At 40.0% G+C, this 27,343-nt stretch overlaps 1 protein-coding gene across 3 annotated transcripts in view; it reads right to left on the reverse strand.

Annotated features, from left to right (window-relative positions):
- Positions 1 to 2,581: 2,581 nt before the first annotated feature.
- galnt1 (UDP-N-acetyl-alpha-D-galactosamine:polypeptide N-acetylgalactosaminyltransferase 1) overlaps positions 2,582 to 27,343 on the reverse strand; it is a 112,886-nt gene continuing 88,124 nt past the window's right edge. For all 3 annotated transcript variants that reach the window (XM_072253523.1, XM_072253522.1, XM_072253524.1), the window contains 4 exons: positions 23,056 to 23,195; positions 13,425 to 13,523; positions 12,365 to 12,499; positions 2,582 to 3,954 (listed from right to left, as the gene is read on the reverse strand). In XM_072253523.1, coding sequence (XP_072109624.1) covers positions 3,808 to 3,954; positions 12,365 to 12,499; positions 13,425 to 13,523; positions 23,056 to 23,195 — 521 coding nt within the window. In that variant the 3' untranslated portion in view covers positions 2,582 to 3,807. The remainder of the gene's footprint in view (positions 3,955 to 12,364; positions 12,500 to 13,424; positions 13,524 to 23,055; positions 23,196 to 27,343) is intronic.

A 27,343-nucleotide genomic window follows, 5' to 3' on the forward strand; every position in this document is an offset into this window, starting at 1 on the left:
CATTATAAAGAACATTTCCCCACCGCCCCCCACCCCCACCCGTGACCTAGCTGTCTCCCTGGTTTGTTCATCTAAACTGGACTGTTTCCAACCCATCACACTTCCCTTCCTTACAAAGACTGTGTCCACCATGAAACCTGCAACCTGCCCCCTTGACACTGTCCTCCCGAAGGATGTCTTTGACATAGCTGGTCCCAGCATCCTCTCTATTATTAACAGCTCCCTGGGCACTGGTACCATTCCAACCTGCTTCAAACGCACCGTGGTCCAACCCCTCCTGAAAAATCCCAACTTAGACCCTACCTTACCTAGTAACTACAGACCTATTTCTAAACTTCCACTCCTGTCAAAGGTTCTCGAAAAGGTTATTCTCAGTCAATTGCTGCCCTACTTACAGCAAAACAACATCTTGGAAAGATTTCAGTCAGGTTTTAAGGCTTATCACAGCACAGAGTCTGCCCTGCTGAAAGTGTACAATGACCTGCTCCTCTCTATCGACTCAGGTGACTCTGTCATTCTAATTCTTCTTGACCTCAGCGCAGCGTTCAATACTGTGGATCACGCCATTTTAATAGACTGTCTCCAATACGGGGTTGGTGTTGATGGCACTGCCTTGAACTGGTTCACATCCTACCTCAAAAATAGAAGCTTCTCCGTCAACATAGGCAAATTTTCTTCTCCCCTAGCTAGTCTCTCCTGCGGGGTCCAACAAGGTTCCATCCTAGGTCCCATTCTTTTATATATATATATATGCTTCCCCTCGGCCAAATCATTCAAAAATACGACATTTCTTTCCACTGTTATGCTGATGACACACAGCTTTACCTGCCCCTGAAACCAAACGACCAGTCAAAACTAGCCAGCCTAATGAACTGCTTTGAGGAAATAAAGGGTTGGATGGCACAAAACTTCTTACAGCTGAATGAAGGCAAGTTTGAAGTTGTCCCATTTGGTCCCCCTGACTCCATCAAAGTGATTACCAACAGTCTTGGTAACTTGTCCACCCTTGTCAAACCCCATGTTAAATCCCTTGGTGTGATATTTGATTCCACCTTTAAGTTTGACAAGCAAGTTAATGCAGTAGTAAAAGCCAGTCTTTTCCAGCTTTGTACTATTGCCAAAATCAAGCAGTTTCTCTCTTTCAAAGACCTTGAGAAAGTCATCCACGCCCTTATATTCTCCAGCCTGGACTACTCCAACTCCCTGTATACTGGGAGTAGTCAGTCGTCCCTGTCCCGTCTGCAACTGGTCCAGAACGCCACAGCTAGGCTCCTGACAGGTGCCCGGAAGAGGGACCATATTACTCCTATCCTGGCCTCCTTCCACTGGCTGCCAGTACGGTTCAGAATTGATTTTAAGATTCTCCTGTTTGTTTATAAAAGCCCTAAATGGGCCGGCCCCCCTTATATTACAGACCTTCTAACCCCTTATTCTACTTCCAGGTCCCTCAGGTCAGCTGACATGGAGCTCCTGGCTTAAGCTCAGGGGTGACCGCAAAGTTAAGGACATTATAAAGAACATTTCCCCACCGCCCCCCACCCCCACCTGTGACCTAGCTGTCTCACTGGTTTGTTCATCTAAACTGGACTGTTTCCAACCCATCACACTCCCCTTCCTTACAAAGACGGTGTCCACCATGAAACCTGCAACCTGCCCCCTTGACACTGTCCTCCCGAAGGATGTGGAACAGCATTCCCCTCCCTATCAGATCCAGCCCCTCCATCGACTCTTTTAAATCCAGGCTCAAAACTTTTATTCACTAGCGCTTGAATCCTCCTGATGTGGCTGATTTTTGGTTTGTGCCCAGGCCCTTGTGTTGTTTCTTTCGTGCCAGAAGCTGTTTGCCTTGTTGGTTATATCTGTGTTTCTTGTATTTGTGATTTTAGCTATCTGCTCTGATCTGTACAGCACTTTGGTCAACGTGGGTTGTTTTTAAATGTGCTATATTAATAAATTTGATTTGACTTTTATCAATTACGGCTCAACACCATCATTCCTTCAGTACCGATAACCAAGCTTCAAAAGTTGGGTTTCTGTATTTTCTTTTGCAACTTGATCTTTGACTTCCTTTTTGGGAGACCACAGTCAGTCCAGATCAGAAATAAAATTTCTTTGCTAGTTACCAACAGAGACACCTCAAGGGTGCATGCTTAGCCCACTATTCTACTCTATCGACGCTCAAGACTGTGTGGCCAAGTACAGCTTAAGTAAGAGAAACTTAAAGAAACTTCAATTCTGAGCTACAGACCGTTTTGTCTTCATTTTGTGTTGAGCCATCAGTTTGGCAATTGAAGTGTTTAATGTCCACTATGAAGGAAATCATAAAGTTTCACAATGGATCCTGCTGGAAAGTTGTGAAAATGTGGCCTACTGAGTACAAGCCAGAACCTGACCACGATGTTCTCTGTGCCAAGTAATATAACAGCAGTCAATCTCAAGGAGAACACCCAAAAAGATCAACTAAAATAGGCACTGGAATGCATAGATTGAAGGAAAATAGAGACATACAAAATTAAGGATTTATACTGAAAGGGCATTTTATTGCTGTACGAAATGGATAGGTAGAAAACACACAATTAAATCAGTTTCAAAAATTTTATTAGAAAAAAAAAAGCAATCACCAGTATTTCACAGAATCTAGTATAGTTACGCAAATAGTGAAGTAGCAGGATAGTTTTATGGATGGAATGGAGACTTCATCCTGCAAAAACTCCAGATACAGCCCAGCCTATTAAAGAGAAATTTTCAGTGAATTTTGTTTATAAAACAAAATATATAAAAAGGGAAAAAAATCTACATCCCATTGAACCTAGGCCACACACATTTCTAACATTATGAGAAAATGGAGTATTCATCAAGAACACAAAGTTGAAATATACAGAAACATTGATTCATTGTACTTCAGAAGCTGCTTAATGAAATGCTCCTTAACTGGTTCATAGCAGCAGTACTTTGAGAATAATTCAAGAAGAATTCAGGAAGGAGCCAAAACAATATTTAATAGCCGACAGAACCAGGACAAGAAATTGCAAAGAGGAAACAAGTAAGATACTTGACAAAAAATGACATTCCTTCAGTTCCCCATCTCTATGTGGCCTCTACTTCTTTAAAATTTACCGATATTAAGAATGAATTAACTGAAACAATTCCATGGAAAATAATGTTCAAAAATTGTAAATCAGAGCTGGTTAATTCTTCATTGAGGTATAAAAATCTACACAAAATTAAAGTCCTCATAATTGTAATATTAATTTTTCCATGAATTCTATCCCAGTTAAATAGATTTTTTTTATTCATAAAAAAGTGATTTGAATGCACTTTTGATACATGTTCATTGACTTCTTGCACTGATATTATGTAACATTGGTTACCACAAATAAACCAAAATGTTTTGTAATATTATGAACATTTCTGGGGCTAAGCCACGCTTTCAGTCAAATTGTGCAATTAAATTACTATGATATGCTGCTAACAGAAAAACAGTGATGTTTTAGGACCACTTCATTAAAATTATATTTTCTTAATGAACAGTGCAAGTTCATTCACTAAGATTTAAACAATCTCGACAGCTCCACCTTCCCCTTTTTTAAATCAGTTCGGAACAATGTAAACATCAGTGTGCACAGTTTCTCCAAAGTCTACGGTTTCAAACCGCCAATAAGGAATACAGATTTTTGTAATATCCTTTCAACTGTCTATATACTCGTAGGAGGAACCTATTCGCTGCCTAGATGAAAGTTCATTTTAAGTATGGATCTAGCAGTAAGGTGCACAGAGGTAGCCCATTATATCTTCAGAGCTGACCAATCAGAAAGCCTCAGGGAGTGTGACGTTGCGTAGAATCCACTGTTGTGAGCGGCTTCCATTACAATCCTTCATGGTGGGTACTTGGCTGTCTGCCTCTGTGGCTCTATCTAAGCACTGATTGCTGTTCACATGCAACAGGGTCAGTTTCTGAAACATTAGAAAATATTGTTATTACTTTCCTATCAGAGAAATTCACTTATCATTTTAATATGAAGATACAAATATACAAAATATCTTCAAGCAATTCAGGTGGCATAGTCAGATGTGCTAAATGTCAGCAGGCTTAATTCTACTTTTATTTCTTACATTTTAAGGGAACAAAGGATATTTGCACAAATCCTTAAAGCTCAATAAAATGCTCACCTCATCATTGCTAGCAGAAGCACAGAATTTAGGAGCAGAAATGCTGTACTACTGTTAAATCACCAGGTAAACCTCACTTTGACTTATTTGCATATTTTTGGTCACAACATTGAAAGATTGCATGGACAGAGAACAGAGAAGACGAGTGAAGAAAATTATAAGAAACAATTGGATATGGAATTGTTATTTCCTTTGGAACAGAAGTAGCTGAATTGAGACTAAGTGGAGGTGCATAGAAGTACGACTAAATAAGAGGACCTAATTCCAAAAAAGCATAGGAGAACAATTAGGCCACTTGACCCATCGAGTTTGCACTGCCATTCCATCATGGCTGATTTATTATCACTCTCAACCTTATTTTCCTACCTTCTCCCCATAACCTTCGACACCCTGACTAACCAAAAACCCATCAACCACTGCTTTAAATGACTTAGCCTCCACAGCCATACATAGCAATGAACTTCACAGATTCACCACCTCCCAGCTAATGAAATTCCTTCTCATTTCTGTTCTAAATGGGCATCATCTATTCTGGTCATAGACTCATCCACTATAGAAAACATCCACTCTATAAAGGTCTTTTAATAGTCGATGGGTTTCAATGAGATCACCCCCGTTCTTCTAAACTCCAGTGAGTACAAGCCCAGAGCCATCAAATACTCCTTATACTTTAACCCTTTCAATAATAGAATCATTCTTGTGAACCTCCTCTGGACTCTCATCTCTTCTTAGATAAGTGGCCCAAAACTGCTCACAATACACCAAATGCAGACTGACCAATGCTTTATAAAGCCTCAGCATCACATCTTTGCTCTTATATTCTAGTCCTGTCAAAATGAATGCTAATATTGCATTTGCCTTCCAGATCACTGACTCAACATGCAAGTTAACCTTTAAGGAATCCTCTGCAAGAACTCCCAAGTCCCTTTGCAGCTTTGATTTTTGAATTTTCTCCTGTTTAGAAAATAGTCTACACCTTTATTCCTTCTACCAAAGTGCATGACCATATACTTTCCTACACTATATTTCATCTACCACTTCTTTGTCCATTCTCCCAATCTGTCCAAGTCCTGCTGTAGACTCCCTGCTTCCTCAACACTTACTTGCACCTCCATTTACCTTTGTATTGTCTGCAAACTTGGTCACAAAGATATCAATTCTGTCATCCAAATCACTGACATATAATGTGAAAAGCAGGTTCCACACCAACCACTGCAGAACCTGCAGTCAACCTTTATTCTGACTCTTTGTCTTCTGCCAGTTAGCCGATCTTTTATCCATTCTACTATCTTTCCCGTAATACCATGGGCTCTTGTTAAGCAGCACCTTGTCAAGGCCATCTGAAAATCCAGGCAAGCAACATCCACCGACTCTCCTTTGTCTATCTTGTCTGTTATATCCTCAAAGAATTCCAACAGATTTGTCAAGCAAGATTTCCCCTTAAGGAAACCATGCTGACTTTTGCCTACTTTATCATGTGCCTCCAAGTACTCCAAAACTATATCCTTAAAAATGGGCTCCAACATCTTTCCAAACACTGAAGTCAGGCTAACTGGCCTATAATTTCCTTTCTTCTGCCTGCCTTCCTTCTTAAAGAGTGGAGTGACATTAGTAAATTTCCCTTAGCAAAGTACTTAAAAATAGATGACATAGATTTATCTGATTTGAAGTTTAGAAAGGAGATAAGGTACCAGGATGTTTTGTGATATTATGAACATTTTTTTAAAAAGTGAAATATCAGAGAGAGACCTCAATGGGATCATGCAGAAATAATGAAGGGAATAAATGTTGAACAGTTGAACTTAAAACATAACAGAAATGTACACAAGAGGGGAGAACATTAAAGCATACAAATAGGCTCAAAACTGAAGGCGAATCTGCTAAAAGCATTCTCAAAAAATTTAAGAAGCTGTGATCAGCATGACTTTGCCAAAAAGACCAAAGAAAAATCACTGCATTTAATATAAATAAAATGTGCTGTCCTAAAAGAAAGTTCACAGAAGGATGTTTTTCAGAGAATTTATTAAATAGAGCATGCAGTTGAGAACTTGATCAGAGTGAACTTCTGCTTATGCAGATAGGCAAGGTGATCAGTCATTTCCCTCTGCAACTTGCAGTGCGTTTTGCAAATTTGATGTACTTCCATACATTACCTCCCAGCTTGTTGCATCATTCCCGACCTGCCCCTCATGGCTCACACACAAGACAGTACATCGATATCAATGAATCTTGTTACACTTTGTATGGACAGTATGTTTCCCATTGTATTATGAATGTAAGGCCCCATTCAGTTACAGATGGTGTAACTGTATAGACCACGGCCCATTTCAAACCACACAATCCTTTAGATGATTAAGAAATGAGGTAAAAGTAGTTTGCTGTATTTCAGGACAAATAAGGGAATCCTTTCATCGATTCAATGAACAACTATGGCAATTAGTAACTCCTTACAACTGGAACAAGCAAGTTAACCCTAATTATGACAAATGTTCTGTTCTTTCAGGAATCTATTAAGCTTTTTTTGATGGTCCTGTAGATCATCAGCCATGTTTAATTTCATTCTTAGCGAGTAGCTGACATTGAGTATAAGGACACGATTCTGTCCCTGTTACCCCCAAATTACTTTCTCACTATTCTCTGGAAATATAATATACAGCAAAACTGATGCCTACATTTTAATAAGAATCTTCCCTCTATTCATCCCAAATTAGCAGCATCCTGTATTAAACCAGAGTTAAATAAAATCATCAATTGAGTCAAGAATTCACCTCCAGCCTGCTCTAAAGTTCCTGCAGTCCCAATAAAATTCTCATATTCTTGCCCCCTGCTTATCATTGAATTTAATAGCCCAGCAATGGCAGTTATGCTTTCGAATCAAATAGTGATGTTACTTCCACTATGCTGCTATTTAAGCAGCTTTAGACTCTTAACCAAGGAACATGTGGCCAAATATGGATGGTGCACAACCTGGGTGAGATTGATCTTCCCATAACATTTTCTACTTCTAGCGTTCTCAATGGTAACGCTGCAGGAAGGGAGATGCTGTCACAAAAAAAACCCTGCTAACCTGTAGACCACAACAGCATATCAGACCCACCAAGGTATAAGAACGATGAAGAGTGTGGATATTGCATTCAATGCAAGGGTATTTGTTACATGATCTGTGCTACCAGATGTTGCTGTGTTTTCATAGTGTTCTTGCAACTGCATCCAAGTACAGAAGTTTCCACCACTCTGTGGACATTGTAAATGTTACAAAGGCTTTGCACAAAAAACCAAGTTCAATGTCTAGGGACCAACATCTAGAATTAGTGAGAAGCAAAGTTGAAATTAATTTTATTATCAAAGTACATACGTGTCATCATATACAACCCTGAAGTTCATTTTCTTGTGGACATACTCAATAAATCCATAATAGAATTAATGAAAGGCCACCACCAACTTGGGTGTTGAACCAGCACATAAATAAAGTAAAGGCATCGTTAGTCCTGCGAGACCACGGATCTGCGCCTGGAAAGTCTTCACTCTCCAGGCAACCAGCACATAAAGTATAGACATCCGTTTGTCTTGTGAGACCATGGATCTGCACCTGGAAAGTCTTCACTCTCCAGGGCGCAGGCCTGGGCAAGGTTGTATGGAAGACCAGCAGTTGCCCATGCTGCAAGTCTCCCCTCTCCACGACACCCATGTTGTCCAAGGGAAGGGCATTAGGACCCATATAGCTTGGCACCAGTGTCGTCGCAGAGCAATGTGTGATTAAGTGCCTTGCTTATACATAGAAGACAACAAACTGTGCAAACACAAAAAGGAAGAAATAATAATAATAATAATAATAAATAAACACGCAATAAGTATTGAGAACTTGACATGAAGAATCCTTGAAAGTGAGTTGGTAGGTTGTGGGAACATTACAATGACAGAGCAAGTGATATTAAGTGAAGTTATTCCCTTTGGTTCAAGAGCCTGATAGTTGAGGGGTAATAATTGTTTCTGAAATTCATGGTTCGAGTCCTGAGGTTCCTCGAGCTTCTCCTTGATGTAAGCAGTAAAAACGGAGTATGACCTGGATGGCGAGGGTCCCTGAGATGGATGCTGCTTTTCTGCAACAGCATTTATGTAGATGTACTCAATGGCGAGGAGGGCTTTATCTGTGGCGGACTGGACTCTATCCAGTACTTTTTGCACCATTTTCCGTTCAAAGGCATTGGTGTTTCCATATCAGGCTGCAATGTAGCCAGTCAATATATTTTCCACATCTATAGAAGTTTGTCAAAGTTTCAGATGTTATGCTAAATCTTTGCAAACTCCTAAGGAAGAACAGGCACTGCGTGCTTTCTTCGTAATTGCATTTATGTGCTGGACTCAGGACAGGTCCTCCGAGATAACAACACCGAGGAATTTAAAATTGCTGACCCCTCTTCACCTCTGATCCTCCGATGAGGACTGGCTTATGGACCTCAGGTTTCCTTCTCCTAAACCAAGGAACTTCAGGAAAGCAGTCCATCAATAAAAGGAAGGGAGGGAGGGAGGGAACATCGACTCAGACCATGAGAGGCCTGCGTTGGGCATTTTCATGCCTTACAAGGCCAATATTGGAAGTCTAGTAGGGCAATCACAGTGTGGTTAAGTGCCTTGCTTAAGGACACAAACACACTGCCACAGCTGAGGCTCGAACTAGCAACCTTCAGATCACTAGACAAATGCCTTAACCACTTGGCCATGTGCCCAACACTAAAAGGAAAGCTGCATATATACAGCTACATTTCATGATGTCAAGAATCCCATAGCACTTTACAGGTAATTAAGTGCTTTTGCAAACAGACAGAAAATGTTATTAAAGGTTCAGCAGGTCAGGCAGCAACTATGGAGAGAGAAATATTTCATCCCTACTAGTTTCCCTGCTGAGTATTTATTTCCTGTTTTATTGCAGGATTCAAATATCTTAAGGTCATCATAGCCAGGTTCCTTAAGGTCATCATAGCCAGGGGAGATAGTGGGGATAATTTCCCTCTACCTATTAAATGCTCCCAATCACGTGCATCTCAAATAGCCTCTGACACCCATGCCCCATTCTTGGCCTTCCCATGTGGCTTAGCTACTAAGCCCAGCAGAACCGTTTCTACTGACAGGAGAAGGGTCAAAACCAGTCGCATTGGGCAGATGGGGTTCTTCAGCTGTGGTTGGCAGCTCATCTAGAAGGAAAACACTGACCTCAAACCCCTACTGCCTTGTGGCTATATCCACTCATGTGGAAGGCTTCAGGAGTAAACCCCAGAGCTAGAGTCCCTAAGGCAGTCCTACACTGAGTTCAACGCTGACTGGTAACTCCTGCGATGCTGTTGCTGCCAAACTGTACTGGTCTCTACCATTCCTTTGGATTCATCAACTGTGTGGAGAGAGAGACCCTGTTGGATGGACAATGGCTTGCTCTCCATATGATACTCCCCTGGCTTGCATAACACCTAGACAGCTAGGATGCAATATCCATGGTTGACTCCTTCCAATGGAGGGACCCTGTTTTAAGTATCTGCAGAATTTGGATTTTCAAGTATCTTTTTACATATGACTAGCTACCTACATTGTAGAAATGCAGCAGCCAACTTCTGTGTAATTAGCTTCCTCAAACAGCAACTTCGTAAGTTATGATAGTGAAGCTCTCTGGAGGGCAATTATTGACATGTAATTGAGAATAACTTCTCTGTTCTAGTTTGAAATATTGCCACAGAATGGTTTAAGTGAATCAAAAAGTCCAAAGATGACTGAAATCAGATCAGTGGCTGGTAGGAGAACAAAGGATCGGTTTGAAACCAGCAGCAACAAAACAGCTGATCAGACACTGGAGAAGGATTGAAATCCAGTTCAAAGTAAATTCAAAATGTATATGTCACCATACACTATGTTGAATTTAATTTTCTTACAGGCATTAATGGTAGAAGAAATACAATAGAATCAAAACTACATGAAAGTTCAGTCAACACCAAAGGAGCACAACCTGGCCTGCTGCGTTCACCAGCAACTTTTATGTGTGTTGCTACAATCTGATTCAAATGACTTCAGAGAACCAGGAAAATAGCATCTATTGGTAGAGCATCAGGTGGAACAGAAGCCAGTAGAATCTGGTGCCAGAAGTGTGAAAAAGCAATGATGTATAGTGCCCAGTATATAAAGTGTGTGGACTTTAGTGAGTATGGAGGTAACTTCATTTTAAATACTTACCAGTTTCATTTGGCTTTACTCTTAGATTTTCTTACAGTAAATGTTCCTGCAGTTTTAATTTGGAGTAGTAAACACAAGAGTATGCAGTCCACCACCCCCAGGTAAATCAGTTAATCAACTGGAACAGGCTGACTGTAGTCAGTTGACTCAAAATTAGTATTACCCAGGAATTCAAATTTGTGGGTCCAGTATGTGTATCTTGACAGCAAGTAGTGTCTATGGAGCACAGACTTTGATAAGGGATTTCTGCGCGAGAGGAAAGATAGTTTCATATTTATGGAACTAAGTAAATTAAGTGAATTAAATAAATAAATAAATAAATATCAAGGCAGATGGTGTGTTGGAGCAGTACCAGGCGGGAACAGGCAGAAACCACTGTGAATCATAATGTACACTCCCGAAGTGGGAGAACGCAGTTTGAAGAAGATGGCTTGGAACTGATGACCTCCAGTCCCAGGCGTACACATTGCCATGTATCAGGGAGGCAGAAAAAGAGCTGGAAGTTCTGTTCTAAGAACCAGTCAGACCTATTATATAAAGATTGCAGAAAAGGTCAGTACCAACAAACAGGATGACGACCATGAATGTGACAGACATGGGGCTCCAGAAAGTAGCAATGGAGAAGCCCAAGCCTTTGTACTTATCCAACAGTGTTGAAGTGGGATTATTTCCCCTTAATGCATTATCTAGAACCTGGAGCTATGGTCTCAATACGAGAGGTCAGCCATTTCAAACTGCATCAAAGACAAATTTCTTCACGCAGAGACAGGTGAGCAATTGAAATTCTCTACAGAAGAGGCTGTTGAATTCCTGGTGTAGAGTATATTCAAGACAGAATTGTACATATGATGGGAATCAGGAGATATGGAGCTAGTTCAATAAAGTAAGCCTGAATGAAAGGATCAGCCATGATTAAATTTAATGGTCGAGCAGAGAAGAGGGGCTGGATGGCCTATTCTAATTCCTATTGAAAGAAGATCAGTGTCTCAGCGCCAAACCAGTAACTACCAGAGTAAAATAAACACTGGGAGATCATCAGCTAATCAAGCTCTGATCTAGCATTTCCAATGGTACAACAAGTTTTGAATATGATTCTATTAGTCTGCAGAGCTGCCCAGAAGTGGTTACATTAGCAGTGCTAAGCCATCACATTTGTGTATATTTGTAGCCAAGAGAAATGAAACATTCATTATGGTGATATGATTCACCATTTTTCCTTAGCCATTTTCAGTTGTCCATTCAGTAGGGCTTATAAGAGAGGATTATTGAGTATTATAGTTTACAGAGAAAAGGTTTTTTATACCCTCGCATTACAGAGAGATTGCATTCCTAGCAAACTGATTGTATTGCAGTTTTGTGCATTTTGAATTCTTCCACTGTCACTCCCACCTGCCCCATTGAATCCATGAATCTGGAAAATTCTTCTCTCAATTACTAATGCTCCATGCACAGGCGAGGGAATTCGATTGTATTGGAGGCAGAAGAAAAAGAGTTGTTGTTTTAATTAACTAGAAATGGATGTTACATTGTTTGATAAATTATCATTGTGCAAGTATCAGTAGGAGATTGCCTTGTATTTTCCATAGCAAATCCATTAAGTGGCCTCCACCTGTGAACTGGGAGCCTGTGATATTGTCTTTGGTAAACTAGTTAATTTCTCTGTATACTTTTTTTGCTTGTTTATTTTAGTAAGGTTACAGCAGCTACAAAACAGTTTCAACATTGAACCAACTGTTAGGACTAGCCAAGTAAATAGACAGAGACTTAAACATAGAAACATAGAAAACCGACAGCACAATACAGGCCCTTCGGCCCACAATGCAGTGCCGAACACGTCCTTACTGTAGAAATTACCTAGGGTTACCCATAGCCCTCCATTTTTCTAAGCTCCAAAGTTGCTGTCAAATGTGCGCAGCAAATTTTTAAGTTCCTTGAAAAACTAATTTAACCTTCCTTTTATCATAAAGACAGCACTTACTACAGCATCGTGTTCCCAAAGCTGATTGCCTTTTAGATGGTGGCACTTCAGCATCATGATAGGACCATTAAGTTTGGACACATCTAGGCACAAGTCATCAGTTCTAATTTCTTTGTTTGCAGTGTAGGAGAACACCTAGAAAATATAAAAAAAGGTTAATTTTAGATTAAGAATAAAAATCTAATTCACATGTAAAATGAGATATTTTACAATATGTTTTAAGAATTTTTTTTGCACTTTATCTTCAATTTACTTTTAAGAGCTAGTGTTTGATTAAACAAATGCTGCACCTGAACAGATGATTAAAACACAAACTTGTTGTAGACTGCTTTAATGGGCTCCAAGTTTTAATTCTCCTTATTGCAATGTTAGTGCTACAAAGTCTATAGGCATATTCTAGATATATTTTCAGTTATAATTTTCCATTAACTTTTTTGTTGGTTTGCAGATTGTATCGTTCTAAAATTACAAAAATTAAAATTCAATATTTCATTCCATATACATTTCCAAACATATTTTCTCCATTATCCTCCATTTTCAGAACTCTAACGTGAACTTATTCGTCCACCAAATGCCCCAGAGAAACTTATAAAAGCTCAAGTAGCTCAGATTTTCCAACTATCAGTAGCAAAAAAAACACAAAGCACACATCTCATAACCACAATGCAAACTCTCACAATGTTCCTGAAATATTTATCTTCTTGATGTCAATTAGAGCCCAGAGTTTACAGCCAAACATTAATATCAAGGCCTTACAATCACTTATATTAACCCAGTCTTTGAAATTTTGTCTGGAGTCAAGAATGCATGTACAAATTCATCAAAAGGAATTTACTGCTATGTAGGTAACCACAAAGGCAGAACTATTATTATTAGTTATTACTTCATACAAGTTAAAAATCAGTAGAACAAGTGTTAATTATGGAAATATTCAAAGCTCAATATGTGCTACTGTGATGTTCAACCACTTATTGAAAACAGCTAAACGGAAACGAAAACCAATTTCCCCCGGGATCAATAAAGTATGACTATGACTATGAAAAGGAGGACAGCAGCTCACCTGATTGCCTCCCATACCATGGCAGTTAAATATTCCCACTTTTTCATTTTCCTTTCTTGCCATATTATCCAGACATTGGTTTGTCTCTACATTTCTGATCTGAAAGAGGAAGTAGATTACAATTAACCGGTTGAGACACATTTGAAAACATACAATCCTTTAGAATCTTAACTCAATTGCCCAGTCATCATTCAAATTGTACCAATGTGAAGGCCAAAGTCTCGATTTTTACTGTCTGTTAAGTAATTTAATCCAGGGAAATATTCTAATTGCTGTAGAATGGAATTTAGTGTTTTTGATATTGATTATTATATATCAGCTCTTATGAGAAACAAATGACTAAGTGATCAAAGAAAACTATAAAATATAAAATTAAAAAAATCCAAATGTCATCATTTTTACACAAATGTGAGAAATACTAAATACTAATTTGGTAAAAGCTATTAAGAATTCATAAAAATGAATTGCAAGGAGGATCCAAAACTATTACTGAAATATTAAAAAGATTCATTTAGTAACAGGTGTTGTTTGTAAATTTCATTTTAAAATTGGTAATAAGACCATACATTTCATTTTGTTTAAATCATGGAAACAAGTTTTGGATACTGTTGTGAGGGATGAACTCCCAAGGGGACGCCAGTGAGTGGGAATAAAAGGATCCTTTTCTGCTTGGCTGCCGGTGACTAGTGGTGTTCCGCAGGGGTTGGTGTTGCAACTTCTTCATTTAATGCTGTATATCAATGATTTAGATGATGGAACAGATGGCTTTGTTGCCAAGTTTGTGGATGATATGACGATTGGAGGAGGGGCAGGCAGTGTTGAGGAAACAGGGGGGCTGCAGAAGGACTTAGATTAGGAGAATAGGCAAGGGGGGTGTGGGGTGACCTGACAGAGGACGACCACGGTGATCAGGTCTCTGGCAGTGAGCCTGGTTCCATGGTGCAGAAGGGAGAGAAGAAGATGAGGAACGCGGTAGTCATAGGGGATTCCATAGTGAAGGGAACAGACAGGAGGTTCTGTCAGCCTGATAGAGATATCCACATGGTGTATTGCCTCCCAGGTGCCAGAGTACAGGATGTCTCGGATCGGGTGCAGAGTATTCTGAAGGGAGACGGTGAACAGCCAGAAGTCTTGGTACACATTGGTACCAATGACATGGGTAGAAAAAGGGAGGAGGTCCTGAAGGGAGTTGGGTAGGAAGCTGAAAAGCAAGGCCTCCAGGGTAGTAATCTCAGGATGCTGCCTGTGCCACATGCTAACGAGTGCAAGAATAGCATGATCAGGCATACTAATGCGTGGTTGAGAGACTGGTGTAGGGGGCAGGGTTTTGGGTTCCTGGATCATTGGGGCCTCTACAAAAAGGACGGGTTACACCTGAACCCAAAGGGGTCCAATATATGAGCAGGCAGGTTTAATAGCACTGTTCGAGAGAGCTTAAACTAATTTGGCAAGGGCATGGGAACCAGAGTGACAGGACTGAGGAAGGAAGAAACAGAAATCAATCGAAGATGACGTGCAACAGAAAAGACAGGCAGGAGCTGAGGCATAGTCACAGCCAATGGGATGAGTTACAGGGCAATAGAGGTGTGGTGCAGTTAAAATAGAAAGCAACAACTACTGCACTGAAAATGTTATATTTAATGCACGCAGCATGAGAAATAAAATAGATGACCTCGAAATTCAGCTACAGATTACCAAGTATGACATTGCAGCCATCACTGAAACTTGGCTAAAGGATGGCTGCCATTGGGAGCTGAACGTCCAAGGATATACAGTGTATCGGAAAGATAGGCTAGTAGGCAGAGGGGGTGGTGTGGCCCTGTGTATAAGAAATAATGTTAAATCATTAGAAAGGGATGATATAGGATCAGAAGGTGTAGAGTCTCTATGGGTTGAGTTAAGAAATGGCAAGGGTAAAAGGACCCTAATGGCCGTTGTATACAGGCCTCCAAATAGCAGCTGGGATGTGGATTACAATTACAGCAGGAGATAGAAAAGGTGTGTCAGAAGGGCAAAGTCATGATAATTGTTGTGGATTTTAACATGAAAGTGGATTGGGAAAACCAGGCCAGTAATGGACCTCAAAAGAGAGAATTTGTAGAATGTCTAAGGGATGGCTTTTTAGAACAACTTGTTGTTGACCCCACTAGGGAATCGGCCGTGCTGGACTGGGTGTTGTGCAATGATGTGGTGGTGATAAGAGAGCTTAAGGTTAAGGAACCTTTAGGGAACAGTGATTACAGTATGATAAAGTTCACTTTGAAGTTTGAGAAGGACAAACTAAATTCCAACGTGTCGGTATTTCAGTGGAATAAGGGAAATTACAATGACGTGAGAGGGGAAGTGGTCAAGGCTGACTGGAAAGAGACACTAGCAGGAAGGACAGCAGAGCAGCAATGGCTGGAATTTCTGCAGAAAAAAATGAAGGAAGTGCAAGACACATATGTTCCAAATAGGAAGAAATTTTTGAATGGAAGAAGGACACTCCGTGGCTGACAAGTGAAGTCAGAGCAAAAGCAAAAGAGAGGGCATACAAGGAAGCCAAAGCAAGTGGGAAGATAGAGGATTGGGAAGCTTTTAAAAACTTGCAGGAGAAAACTAAGAATTAGGAAAGGAAAAGATGAATTATGAAAGGAAGCTGATGACCAATGTCAAAGAAGACACTAAAAGCGAGGGTAGATATAGGACCAATAGAAAATGACGCTGGAGATATTGTAATAAGAGACGCAGAGGAACTGAATGCATAATTTGCATCAGTCTTCACAGTGGAAGATATCTGTAGTATACCGGACATTCAAGAATGTCAGGGAAGTGAAGTATGTGCAGCGAAAATTATGATCGAGAAGGTGCTCAGGAAGCTTAATAGTCTGAGGGTGGATAAATCTCCTGGACCTGATGGAATGCACCCTTGGGTTCTGAAGGAAGTAGCTGGAGAGATTGTGGAGGTATTTTTCAAGAATCGATAGATTCTGGCATTGTACCAGATGATTGAAAAATTGCAAATGTTACTCTACTATTTCAGAAGGGTGGGAGGCAGCAGAAAGGAAACTATAGACCTGTTAGCCTGACCAGTGATTGAGAAGTTGTTGGAATCGGTTGTTATGGATGAGAATATAGAGTACCTGGAGGCACATGGTGAAGCAGAGTGATGATGTCACTAAATGGCAACTCCTTTGCTTGCATCTTCATAAACTGCTCTATTTCCATCATTAATATCTTTATTTTTCCCTTTCAAGGTTCTTTTGAAGATCCTAACCTTGAGTTACATGCTGACTCCGGTTCTTTGCAGGAATGGGACCCACTCTCAGGGTTTCATGACTGGCCATTACGCGGAACATCAAGGGCTCAGCCCAAGTATTCAGCTCGGATTTGGAAGCCTAGGATGTCGGGGCTCGGGGAAACGGGTCGATCAAGGGTCGGTGTCATGATAGGAGACCCATGTGTCGTCGGGGGAGTCAGGATATCTACAGGATACCCAGAGACTCGTGATTTTTGGGCACAGAGCTCAGAAAAAGCGACGTGGCAGACTTTTAACATCGTAAACCACCGAGTTGTTTGTTATGTCTCCCCACTCACTGTGAAAACGAAAACACCTCTTTCTCCCTTATTTGGGAGGGGGAGGGGGGGAGAGAGGGGGGGGAGAGAGGGGGGGAGAGAGGGGGGGAGAGAGGGGGGGGAGAGAGGGGGGGGAGAGAGGGGGGGAGAGAGGGGGGGAGAGAGGGGGGGGAGAGAGGGGGGGAGAGAGGGGGGGAGAGAGGGGGGGGAGAGAGGGGGGGGAGAGAGGGGGGGGAGAGAGGGGGGGGAGAGAGGGGGGGGAGAGAGGGGGGGGAGAGAGGGGGGGGAGAGAGGGGGGGGAGAGAGGGGAGAGAGGGGAGGGAGGGGGGGAGGGAGGGGGGGAGGGAGGGGGGGAGGGAGGGGGGAGAGAGGGGGGGAGAGAGGGGGGGAGAGAGGGGGGGAGAGAGGGGGGGAGAGAGGGGGGGAGAGAGGGGGGGAGAGAGGGGGAGAGAGAGGGGGAGAGAGGGGGGAGAGAGGGGGGGAGAGAAAGAGAAATGGAGAGAGAGAGAAATAGAGATAGAGAGATAGAGAGAGGTATGTCGAATACCAGGTGAAATGCAAAATCTATGGGGTAACTGCAAGTCTGTGTCTCTGCTGTTGCTTTGCTCACGCTTAAGTGCTCGGTGGTGGGTGCCGATGCTTTTCTTTTGCCAGTGGGGGCAGGGAGACTTTGGGGCTCTAACATTTGACTGTCATTCATTCTTTGGGGCACACCATATAGATGGTTGCGAAGAAAAAGCATTTCAGGATGTATATTGTATATATTTCTCTGACATTAAATGTACCTTTGAAACATGACAAGATAGGCCAAAGCCAGCATGGTTTCCTGAAATGAAAATCTTGCCTGACGAACCTACTGCAACTTTCTGAGGAAATTATAAGCAGGGTAGATGCAGTAGATGTGGTGCACTTTGATTTTCAGAAGACCTTTGACAAGGTGCCGCACGTGAGGCTGCTTAGCAAGATAAGATCCCACAGAATTACAGGGGAGTTGGTAGCAGAAAACAGAGAATGGAAATAAAGGGAACCTATTCTGGCTGGCTGCCAGTTACCAGTAGAGTTCCACAGGGGCTGGTGTTGGGACCGCTGCTTTTTATGATGTATGTCAATAAATTGGACTATGGGATTAATGGATTTGTGGCTAAATTTGCCCATGATACAAAGGTAGGTGGAGGAGCAGGTAATGTTGTGGAAACAAGAGAGCCTGCAGAGAGACTTAGAGAGTTTAGGGGCATGGGCAAAGTGGCAAATGAAATACAATGTTGGAAAGTGTATGATCATGCACTTTGGTGGAAGAAATAAACATGTAGACTATTATTTAGATGGGGAGAGAATTCAAAGTTCTGAGATGCAATGGGACTTGGGAGTCCTCGTGCAGGATACCCTAAAGGTTAACCTCCAGGTTGAGTCGGTGGTGAAGAAGGCGAATGCAATGTTGGCATTCATTTCTAGAGGTATAGAATATAAGAGCAGGGATGTGATGTTGAGGCCCTATAAGGCACTCGTGAGACCACACTCACGAATATTGTGTGCAGTTTTGGGCTCCTTATTTTAGAAAGCATATGCTGACATTGGAGAGGGTTCAGAGAAGGTTCACGAGAATGATTCCAGGAATGAAAACGTTACTGTATGAGGCACGTCTGGCAGCTCTTCGGCTGTATTCCCTGGAGTTCAGGAGAATGAGAGAGGATCCCACAGAAACATTCCGAATGTCAAAAGGCCTGAATAGATTAGATATGCCAAAGTTATTTCCCATGTAGGGGAGTCAAGAACAAGAGGGCATGACTTCAGGATTGAAGGACATCCATTTAGAACAGAGATGCGGAGAAATTACTCTAGTCAGAGGATGGTAAATCTGTGGAATTTGTTGCCACAAGTGGCTGTGGAGGCCAAGTCATTGGGTGCATTTAAGGCAGAGATAGATAAGTTCTTGATTAGCCAGGGCATCAAAGGGTATGGGGAGAATGCAGGGGAGTAGGGATGACTGGAAGAATTGGATCAGCCCCAGGATTGAATGGTGGAGTAGACTCGATGGGCCGAAAGGCCTAATTCTGCCCCTATGGTCTTATGGCAACAAAGTGCTAAATGAAATACAATGTTGGAAAATGCATGGTCATGCACTTTGGTAGAAGAAATAAATGTGCAGACTATTTTCTAAACAGAGAAAATCCAAAAATCTGAGATGCAAAGTGATTTGAGAGTCCTTGTTCAGAACACCCTAAAGTTTAACTTGCAGGTTGAGTCGGTGGTAGGAAAGGCAAATGCAATTATAGCATTCATTTCAAGAGGTTTAGAATATAAGAGCAGGGTTGTGATGCCGAGGCTTTGTAAGGCACTAGTGAGGCCTCACCTTGAATAACATCAACAAGTTTGGGTTCCTCATCTAAGAAAAGATGTACTGGAATTGGAGAGGGTTCAGAGGAGGTTCACAAGGGTGATTCTAGGAATGAAAGGGTTATCATACGAGAAACGTTTGATGGCTCTGGGTCTATACTTGCTGGAATTTAGAAGGATGATGGGGGATCTCATTAAAACCTTTCAAATATTGAAAGGTCTATACAGAGTAGATGTGGAAAGGATGTTTCCCAGGTGGGGGAGTCTAGGTCAAGAGGGTATAGCCTCAGGATAGATCCATTTAAAACAGAGATGCGGAGAAATTTCTTTAGCCAGAGGGTGGTGAATTTTTGGAATTTGTTACCACAGGCAGCAGTGGATGCCAGGTCATTGGGTGTATTTAAGTCAGAGATTGACAGGTTCTTGACTGGACACGGCATCAAAGGTTACAGGGAGTGAAGCTGAAGAGGGGGGAGAAAGACAATGATGGAGCAGACTTGATGGGCCACTGGCCTACTTCTGCTTCTATGTCTTATGGTTTTATTACCTGAATGGAATGCTGTATTCAAGCTATGACTATTGTTTTAAAATGCTTCAGTATAATATCCTGTTCTTATAATCTATAAAAAGAAACATTTTAAATCATCCTATTTACCTTTTCCTTATAATATCTTGACCTTATAATAAGCTTGACTCATTTTAAAGTTCAATTTTATTACAGCTACTTAAATGATATTGTGTCTTAAAGTATTCAGCCCACAGCCCTTTGTTCTCTGAGCATTATAAACTAGGGAATTTGACCAAGTTAACTGAGAATTTTTATTTGTGGATCACATGCTCATCCTCTTTTCACAGCAGAGCTCCCTCCCCCCAAAAAACCAGAAAATTTTATAACATAAAAAACTAAAACTTCAAAAACTGAAATGTCAGCAGTTCAGAAGTATATATCCCCCTTTGCTCAGTACTTAGTTGAACCACCTCTCACAGCTATTACAGCCAGTAGCCTGTTTCGATAAGCTTTTAGTAGCTTTGCACAATGTGATGGAGCAAGATTTGCCCATTCCTTCTTGCAAAATTGCTCAAGCTGTGCCAGGTTAGTTGGGGAGTAGCAGTGCACAGCAATCTTGAGGTCTTGTCAGACTTTTGATTGGGTTAATTAAAGTCAGGATTCTGACTAGGTCACTCAAGGACATCAATTTTCTTCATTTGAAGCCACTCTGTGGTTGCTCTAGCAGTGTGCTTTGGATTGTTACCCTGCTGAAAGACAAACTTCCTCGACAGTTTTAGTTTCCTGGCAGAGGCTAGTACGTTTTTATCCAGGATTTCTGTGTATTTAGCAGCGTTCACCTTCCCATGAATCCTGACCAGATTTCCAGTCCTTGCTGCTGAAAAGCATCCCTATTGTATGATGCTACCTCCACCATATTTTATTGTAGGGATGCCATTACCTGGCTGATATACAGTATTAAATTTATGCCACATGTACAGCTTAATGCTGAGACCAAAAAGTTCCACCTCAGTTTCATCCGACAAGACCTTCTTCCATATCTTTACAGTATCTTTGAAGTGACACTTTTCAAAGTCTTTACAGGCAAGAATATGTTTTTTTAAAAGCAGTACATGTGCGCATCAGCCAGGTAACATCCCTACTGTAGAGTATGATGGAGGTAGCATCATGCTATGGGAGTGCTTTTCAGTTTTTGTATTTTAAGTTTTTCATGCTTTATAACTTTGCCTGTTTTTTTTTGGGCACTGTGGGGGAAAAAAGAGCAAGTGATTGAAAAATAAAAATTCTCAGTTAAATTGATCAAAATTCCAGTTTGCAATCTCAGTTATGTGAACAAAGGATTGGGGGCTGAATACTTTTTCAAGGCACTGTCGGTAAATTTTCTATTTAGACAGTATTATTGAAAAAGGAAATTTTCTGATAAAACTGAGTATTACATGTTTACTGAATTTTAAAACTTTAAAAATATTACTCTTGAAACATCTGATTGCAATTTTGCATGGATCAAATAAATGCAAGAAAATTCCACATATGCCTATCAATTACCCTTTTCTGAAAAAAAAAACTAATGTTGTAACAAATTTATTCAATCTAAAACCAGGACAAAGAACTTACATTGTTGTTTGATGAAGGAGTTTTGGAACCTTTAATTTTCTACCTGAATTTGCATTAGTTACTGATCACTCTATTCCTGGATAATTGCAGGCAAAACTATGTACCTGTAATCACTGTAGGATTATTCATGAGGCATTGAGAAATAATACAATAAAAATCATATGAATGATACAAGAACACTGTATGTTTATGAAAGACATTTGTAAAATCAAGCTTAGCACTGGAAAATAGAAAATAGGCTCCACAGGTTTCTATTATAGAAAGATTTGAAAAGCTGAAGAATAAAACTATTCTGTTGGTTAATTAACTGTATCACAGAGTAGATAAAACAAAGAATAGAAAGGAAAATGGAAATTTTATTCAGTATGAAATTAGTAAAAACAAAAATACTCAATTAGGCATAGCTATTAGGACCAACAATATTACTGAAATGCAAATTAGACAGTTATTTGTAAAAGAACGTGAAACTAAATGGGGAAGAAGACTGAATTAGAATTGAGGCATCTCCATATGAAAAGTGAAGTCAATAGGGATATAAGCTCTCTTTCAATATTTTGAATTCTCTGATATTTCTCTGCCGGTACCTATAAAGTATTAGCTGTTTTAATTCTTAGGAAAGTTTGGACTCTCTTATTTAAAAGGTGACTACTACTCTTATCAAAAACCAGACTTTAATGTTTCTTTAAAGGATATTTTTATTTTAATCAATGTGTTCTTGAAAGCATATTAAGGGGTAATGATGCTGAAAGGCAACTTTGGCTTGTATTGGCAGATTGAAAAAACAAATTTGGAAAAGATTTTCACATAATACACAATTAGTCAACATACCTATTTTATTTATACCTACCTGATAATGGTTTCACTATTATTAACAGCTTGTAACAGTAGAACTTTAACACAGAATTTTCAAGGTGCTTCACAGAAATGTAGTCATATACACAAAAAATAGATCAAAAACAATTTCGGGTGATTGAAAGCTTAGTCAAAAAGATCATTTTTAAAATAAAGAGGGATGAAAATGGAAATTTCAAGTCACATCTGCCAATTGTCAAACATATACTGTACAAGAATCAGAAGAACAGACTTGTCATGAAGGTGACAACAGAAATTCAATTGGAATGAAAATAACTTACTCTATTTTATATTGTCAGAACAACAGAATAATGTTAGGTGAGTTTGCAGTTATAAAGAAAATTATTTTGCATTTTCCAATCTTGCGGATGAGCTACAGAGAACTCCAATTACAAGTGGGGAGTACTCATTTTTAATCTGGGATATATACAGTGCACAGATTTCCAAGCATAACTATTGGGAAATTGCCGAGGATCTGCGGAAACACAGTCTAATATTGAAGTACAGTCAGAATGGCAACAGTACGAGCTTTTCAGGGAATGTATATTTCCTGTGTTCACAAGAAATTATTTGGATTTTCAACCTGGCCTTTCCTGCAAAAAGCTATAGCATACACATGATCAATCAATAAAACCAGCACTCAATAATTCCACAATTTGGATTGTTATCAAACAGAGAAAAATATAATGAGCTAAATGAAAATAGCGATAAAAGCTAATTCGACTAAAAATGTATTGTTAAAATTCAAGTCAGTTTCAGAAATCCTACCTCTCCCAGGGAGAAATAATGTCGTGGAATGTGAGAGTCAGGATAAATATTTTCCAGGAACCAAGAGAAAGGTTTACATGACAGCTTTTGTCTTAATGCTTTGCGTGCTGTTATATCTCCATATTCAACCTTTGTAACACCTATGGAATTACCATAAATCACAAAACAAAAACATCATCATTGGTAACAATAAAAACAATTACACTCAACATGTTAACTTATCTCTTTATCCACAAATACTAACTTGCCTGCTGGATATTTCCAACACTTACTGCTTTATGAATTTGGAATTGATTTAATATCGTCATGTGTACCAAGGAAAAGTGAAAAGCTTGTCTTACAAAATCTTCATGCAAATCAATTCTTTACACAGTGCATTGAGATAGTACAAGGTAGAGTTATAGAGGAAGTGCAGTACAGGTAGACAATAAGCTGCAAGATTAATTGCTCCTGATTTCAAGCAACTGAAGTTTTCTTTTGGCGATTATTATTTTTGAAATAACTAGATTAGACTAGGCTGCACAAATTCAGAATAATGCACAAATCAATTTGTTTATGATAAAAAGGTAATAAATCTTACAGCATTTAGGTGTTAGAGATTTGCACAGTGAGAAGGGAGAGCTTTAACAGGAATCTAAGAGGCAACTTTTTCAAATCAAAAGGGGGGTCAAGTAAATGGAATGAGCTGCCAGAGGAAGTAGTTAATGCAGGTACATTAGCAAAATATAAAACTTCACATGGACGGAAAAGGTTTAAAGGGATATGGGCCAAATACAGGCAAATGAGACTAATTTAGATGGAAATCCTGGTTGGCATGGACGAGTTGGGCCAAAGAGCCCATTCTGTTCTGTGTGTCTTTGTGCCTAATTACTGGGTCAAGTATTGCTAGCTGATCCATCACTGGCAATTATCTATTTGAACTCAGACCCCTGCATTCACACAGTGGAAAGAGATAGACTAAGACAACACTGGATCCATCACTCCACATGGAGTCCCAAGGGATTCCTCAGCATTCTGGGGTATTGAAGCAAAATGAAACTTTAAAAAGTCTACTTTAATGTTTTTAATTATTTCCTATTGATTTTGTGTTTTGAATTAACTCTTTCAATTATCTTTAAATAATTTACTTCAGTTTTAATAGTTTTAACTGACACTGAATGTCAGATATTTTAAAAAAATTGTTAACAGGCCTCTGAGGAGAGACTAGGCTCAGTCCTGCTGAAGCCCGTCAAAAGCATTCAGGAAGGTGACAGCAGATCCTCTGCACCATACTCCCAGAAGACTTCATTACCCAACTCTCACGTGCAGAAAGTTTGCAAAATTGGCCCTCACAACTTGGGCAAGGTCCTACTTCAAATCATTTTGTAATGACAGTGTCCTTGGTATTCTTACGAATCCACTTTGACACTGTAGTGACAAAAGGACAAGATAAGAGTCATACTTCCCCCGTCCAGGATACTAAATCAGTAATCTTGCTTTAAATCTCACCCTTCCTACAACAGTGCCATGTACCATCTACAAGATATACACAAGCAGTTTTTTGCCCTCCCCCCTCAACACTATACAGTTCATATATCAGTAACTCTAGCTGAAAATTTTGAAGAGAGGCTGTGTTTTGGTCTCTGTGGTAGTCAGAGATGCCACTATTATTACATCAAAGGCAACTGAGAGAAAAAACACAAATAGGCCAATTCTGCCTTTTAATTTCTTCCAAAATATAGGGTTCAAGTGTTACAGATTGGGGTAAAAATCTCCTTCGTCAGTGATACAGAGGACCAGAAACTGCTGTCAGAGGTAAGCTGCATGCACTTGTTGGCATGTTAACTTGTTAGCAAGAGACAATATCCTAAATTACAAAACATAACAGTGATGACAAGGTATTTTTATAACGAACCTGACACAACTACCTACCTGCTGAACAGTGAGTTGCTCAAGTAAAAAAAAAAGCACCAGTGAGAAATGGTCGAGTTAAAAAAAAAGCGCAGCACATTTTCTTCGCGTAAGGAAAGACGATGAAGATAAAGACAGAAAACAGGAGAATTCACCAGTTCATAAACAATAAGTACCAGCTGATAATACAGTAATCATAAAAATACAACAGAAATATCTTGCTAAATAGATAAAGATTGACATGCTGTGTCAGTCATGTCAATTGACATGTTTGATTACACAATAACTGGATACTGTATATTTAGCAGATTGAGCAGTATTTTAAAACAAATGGAATAGCCAATGAGAAGCGAGTGCCAATTTTACTGAGTGCATTGGATTTAAAGGCACACAGTTTGCTTAGAGGTTTCACTGCTCCAACCAAACCAACCGAAATGAGCTTTGCTGATATCATGAAAGTAATGCAGAAACTTTAGGCTTCATGCAGAATGTATTAGGTTTCATAAGCGGGATCAAAAGGAAGACGATTAGAGATCTAAGAGCCAACTGGAAGCAAATTAAGAAATGTACTGGATGATGCCATAGCAGTGTTCACTGATGACACTGGAAAACTCAAACATATCAAGCAGCCAGTAAGCAAGATCTCATGGAGGCTGAAAGAGTTCTTTCCAAGTTTGAGTGGAGCTCATGTGTAATGTCAGGGGTCCCAATAGTCAAGAAGAATTGGTCTGTCAGAATCTGGTGATTTTAAGGTCACCATTAACCAAGTACTGAAAGCAGATCATTACCCTCTGCCCAGGATAGCAGATAACTTTGCAAACCTTTGCACTTCAGCTAACTGGACTTGGCTGAGGCCCACCTACAGATGTAAATAGAAGTGTTTCTCTCCATAAACATCCACAATAATATGCTTATTTTTGGAGTAGCATCTGCATCTAGGCGCTGGCAGAAACCTATGGGCCAGGTGCTACAAGGCTGTCCAGGCTTCTAAGTGTTACCTGGATGACATCATTGTAATTGGTTAGGATGACAAGGACCATCTCCAAAATCTCAAGGAAGTGTAAAAAAGATTAGAAGTTTATGGGCTCAGAACAAGAGTGAATTCTTTAAATCAAGCATCACCTACTGTGATCATACCACCAATGCACAAGGATTATACAAGTGTGCTAAGAAAATTCAAGCAGTGGTGGATGCTCTAAGGCCAAAGGACATGTCACAGTTTTTAGGATTTGTCAATTACTGAAACAGGTTCCTGCCAAACCTGGCTACTGTGTTCGATCCCTTGAACTCATTACTACAGATTGGGAAGAAATGGCAATGGACAAAGCAGTGTGAGGTGACTTTCCAAAGCATAAAGGATTTGTTGAAGTCAGACACTGTATTCACACATAAATAACATTATCCAGTGAACCTTGCCATGCACTGTTTGGGATGGCAACACATCCAGATGAAGAGTGGCCAGGGGGAGACCTCGCCTGTCTGCAAATGGAGTAGCAGCAATCTTGTGCTGCTCTTAGTTTTGTCTCTCTCCCCCTAGTTTAAACTTCAAATTAAAAATTTTTATTTGCTGATTCTCGAGGGGGAAGAATATGTCTATGTCTAGGAGGAGTGGGAAGAACTTGTCTGAACCTAGTTGATAAAAGGTAATGGGAAAGGAAAGATCTGATGAAATGCCAACACAGGCTGAAGATATTGTTTGGACACTGAATTCAATTAAAGATCAGAATGGGTCAATTAAAGATCAACTAGAAAAGAATAGTAATGAAATGAAGTCATTTCTGGGAAAACTTAAAGACTTGGAAACTCAAGTTATTACACACAAAGAGGAATTGAAGATAACTAAGCAAAAATTGTTTGAAGCTACACCCGTTTGGAAAGATATTAAAATAAGATTATAGACCTGGAAACTAGGTTTCACCGAAGGAATATACAAATTGTTGGGCTGCAAGAAGGAGCTGAAGATGGAGATTTAACTGCTTACTTTAGTAAGCTTTTTCATACTTTATTTCCTACCATAGTATCACAGCCGCCTGCTAGAGAAAGAGCACACAGAGCTTTTACTTTGAAATTTAAAGATCCAAATAAACCAAGATCTGTTTTGGTTTGTTTTCATTATTTTAAAATTAAAGATCAAATAATGCGACAGGCAAGAAAACAGAGTTTTTAGATTTAAGGAATCTGAGCTCTGTTTTTATGAAGATTATCCGAAGTAGGTAATGGAACAAAGATCAAGATTTGCTCTGGTAATGAAACAGGCATATGATAACAAACTTTTTCCTTCTTTGCATTACCCGACAAGAATTAAAGTTTTTCCTCCTAACTCTCCTCCTCGTACATTTTTTGATCCAAAAGCTGCACTGGAGTTTGTTCAAACTATACCTGCCGCCGCTACCGAATG

This window comes from Mobula birostris, chromosome 3 (genome assembly GCF_030028105.1).
Source record: "Mobula birostris isolate sMobBir1 chromosome 3, sMobBir1.hap1, whole genome shotgun sequence".
NCBI classification, from domain to species: Eukaryota; Metazoa; Chordata; class Chondrichthyes; order Myliobatiformes; family Myliobatidae; genus Mobula; species Mobula birostris.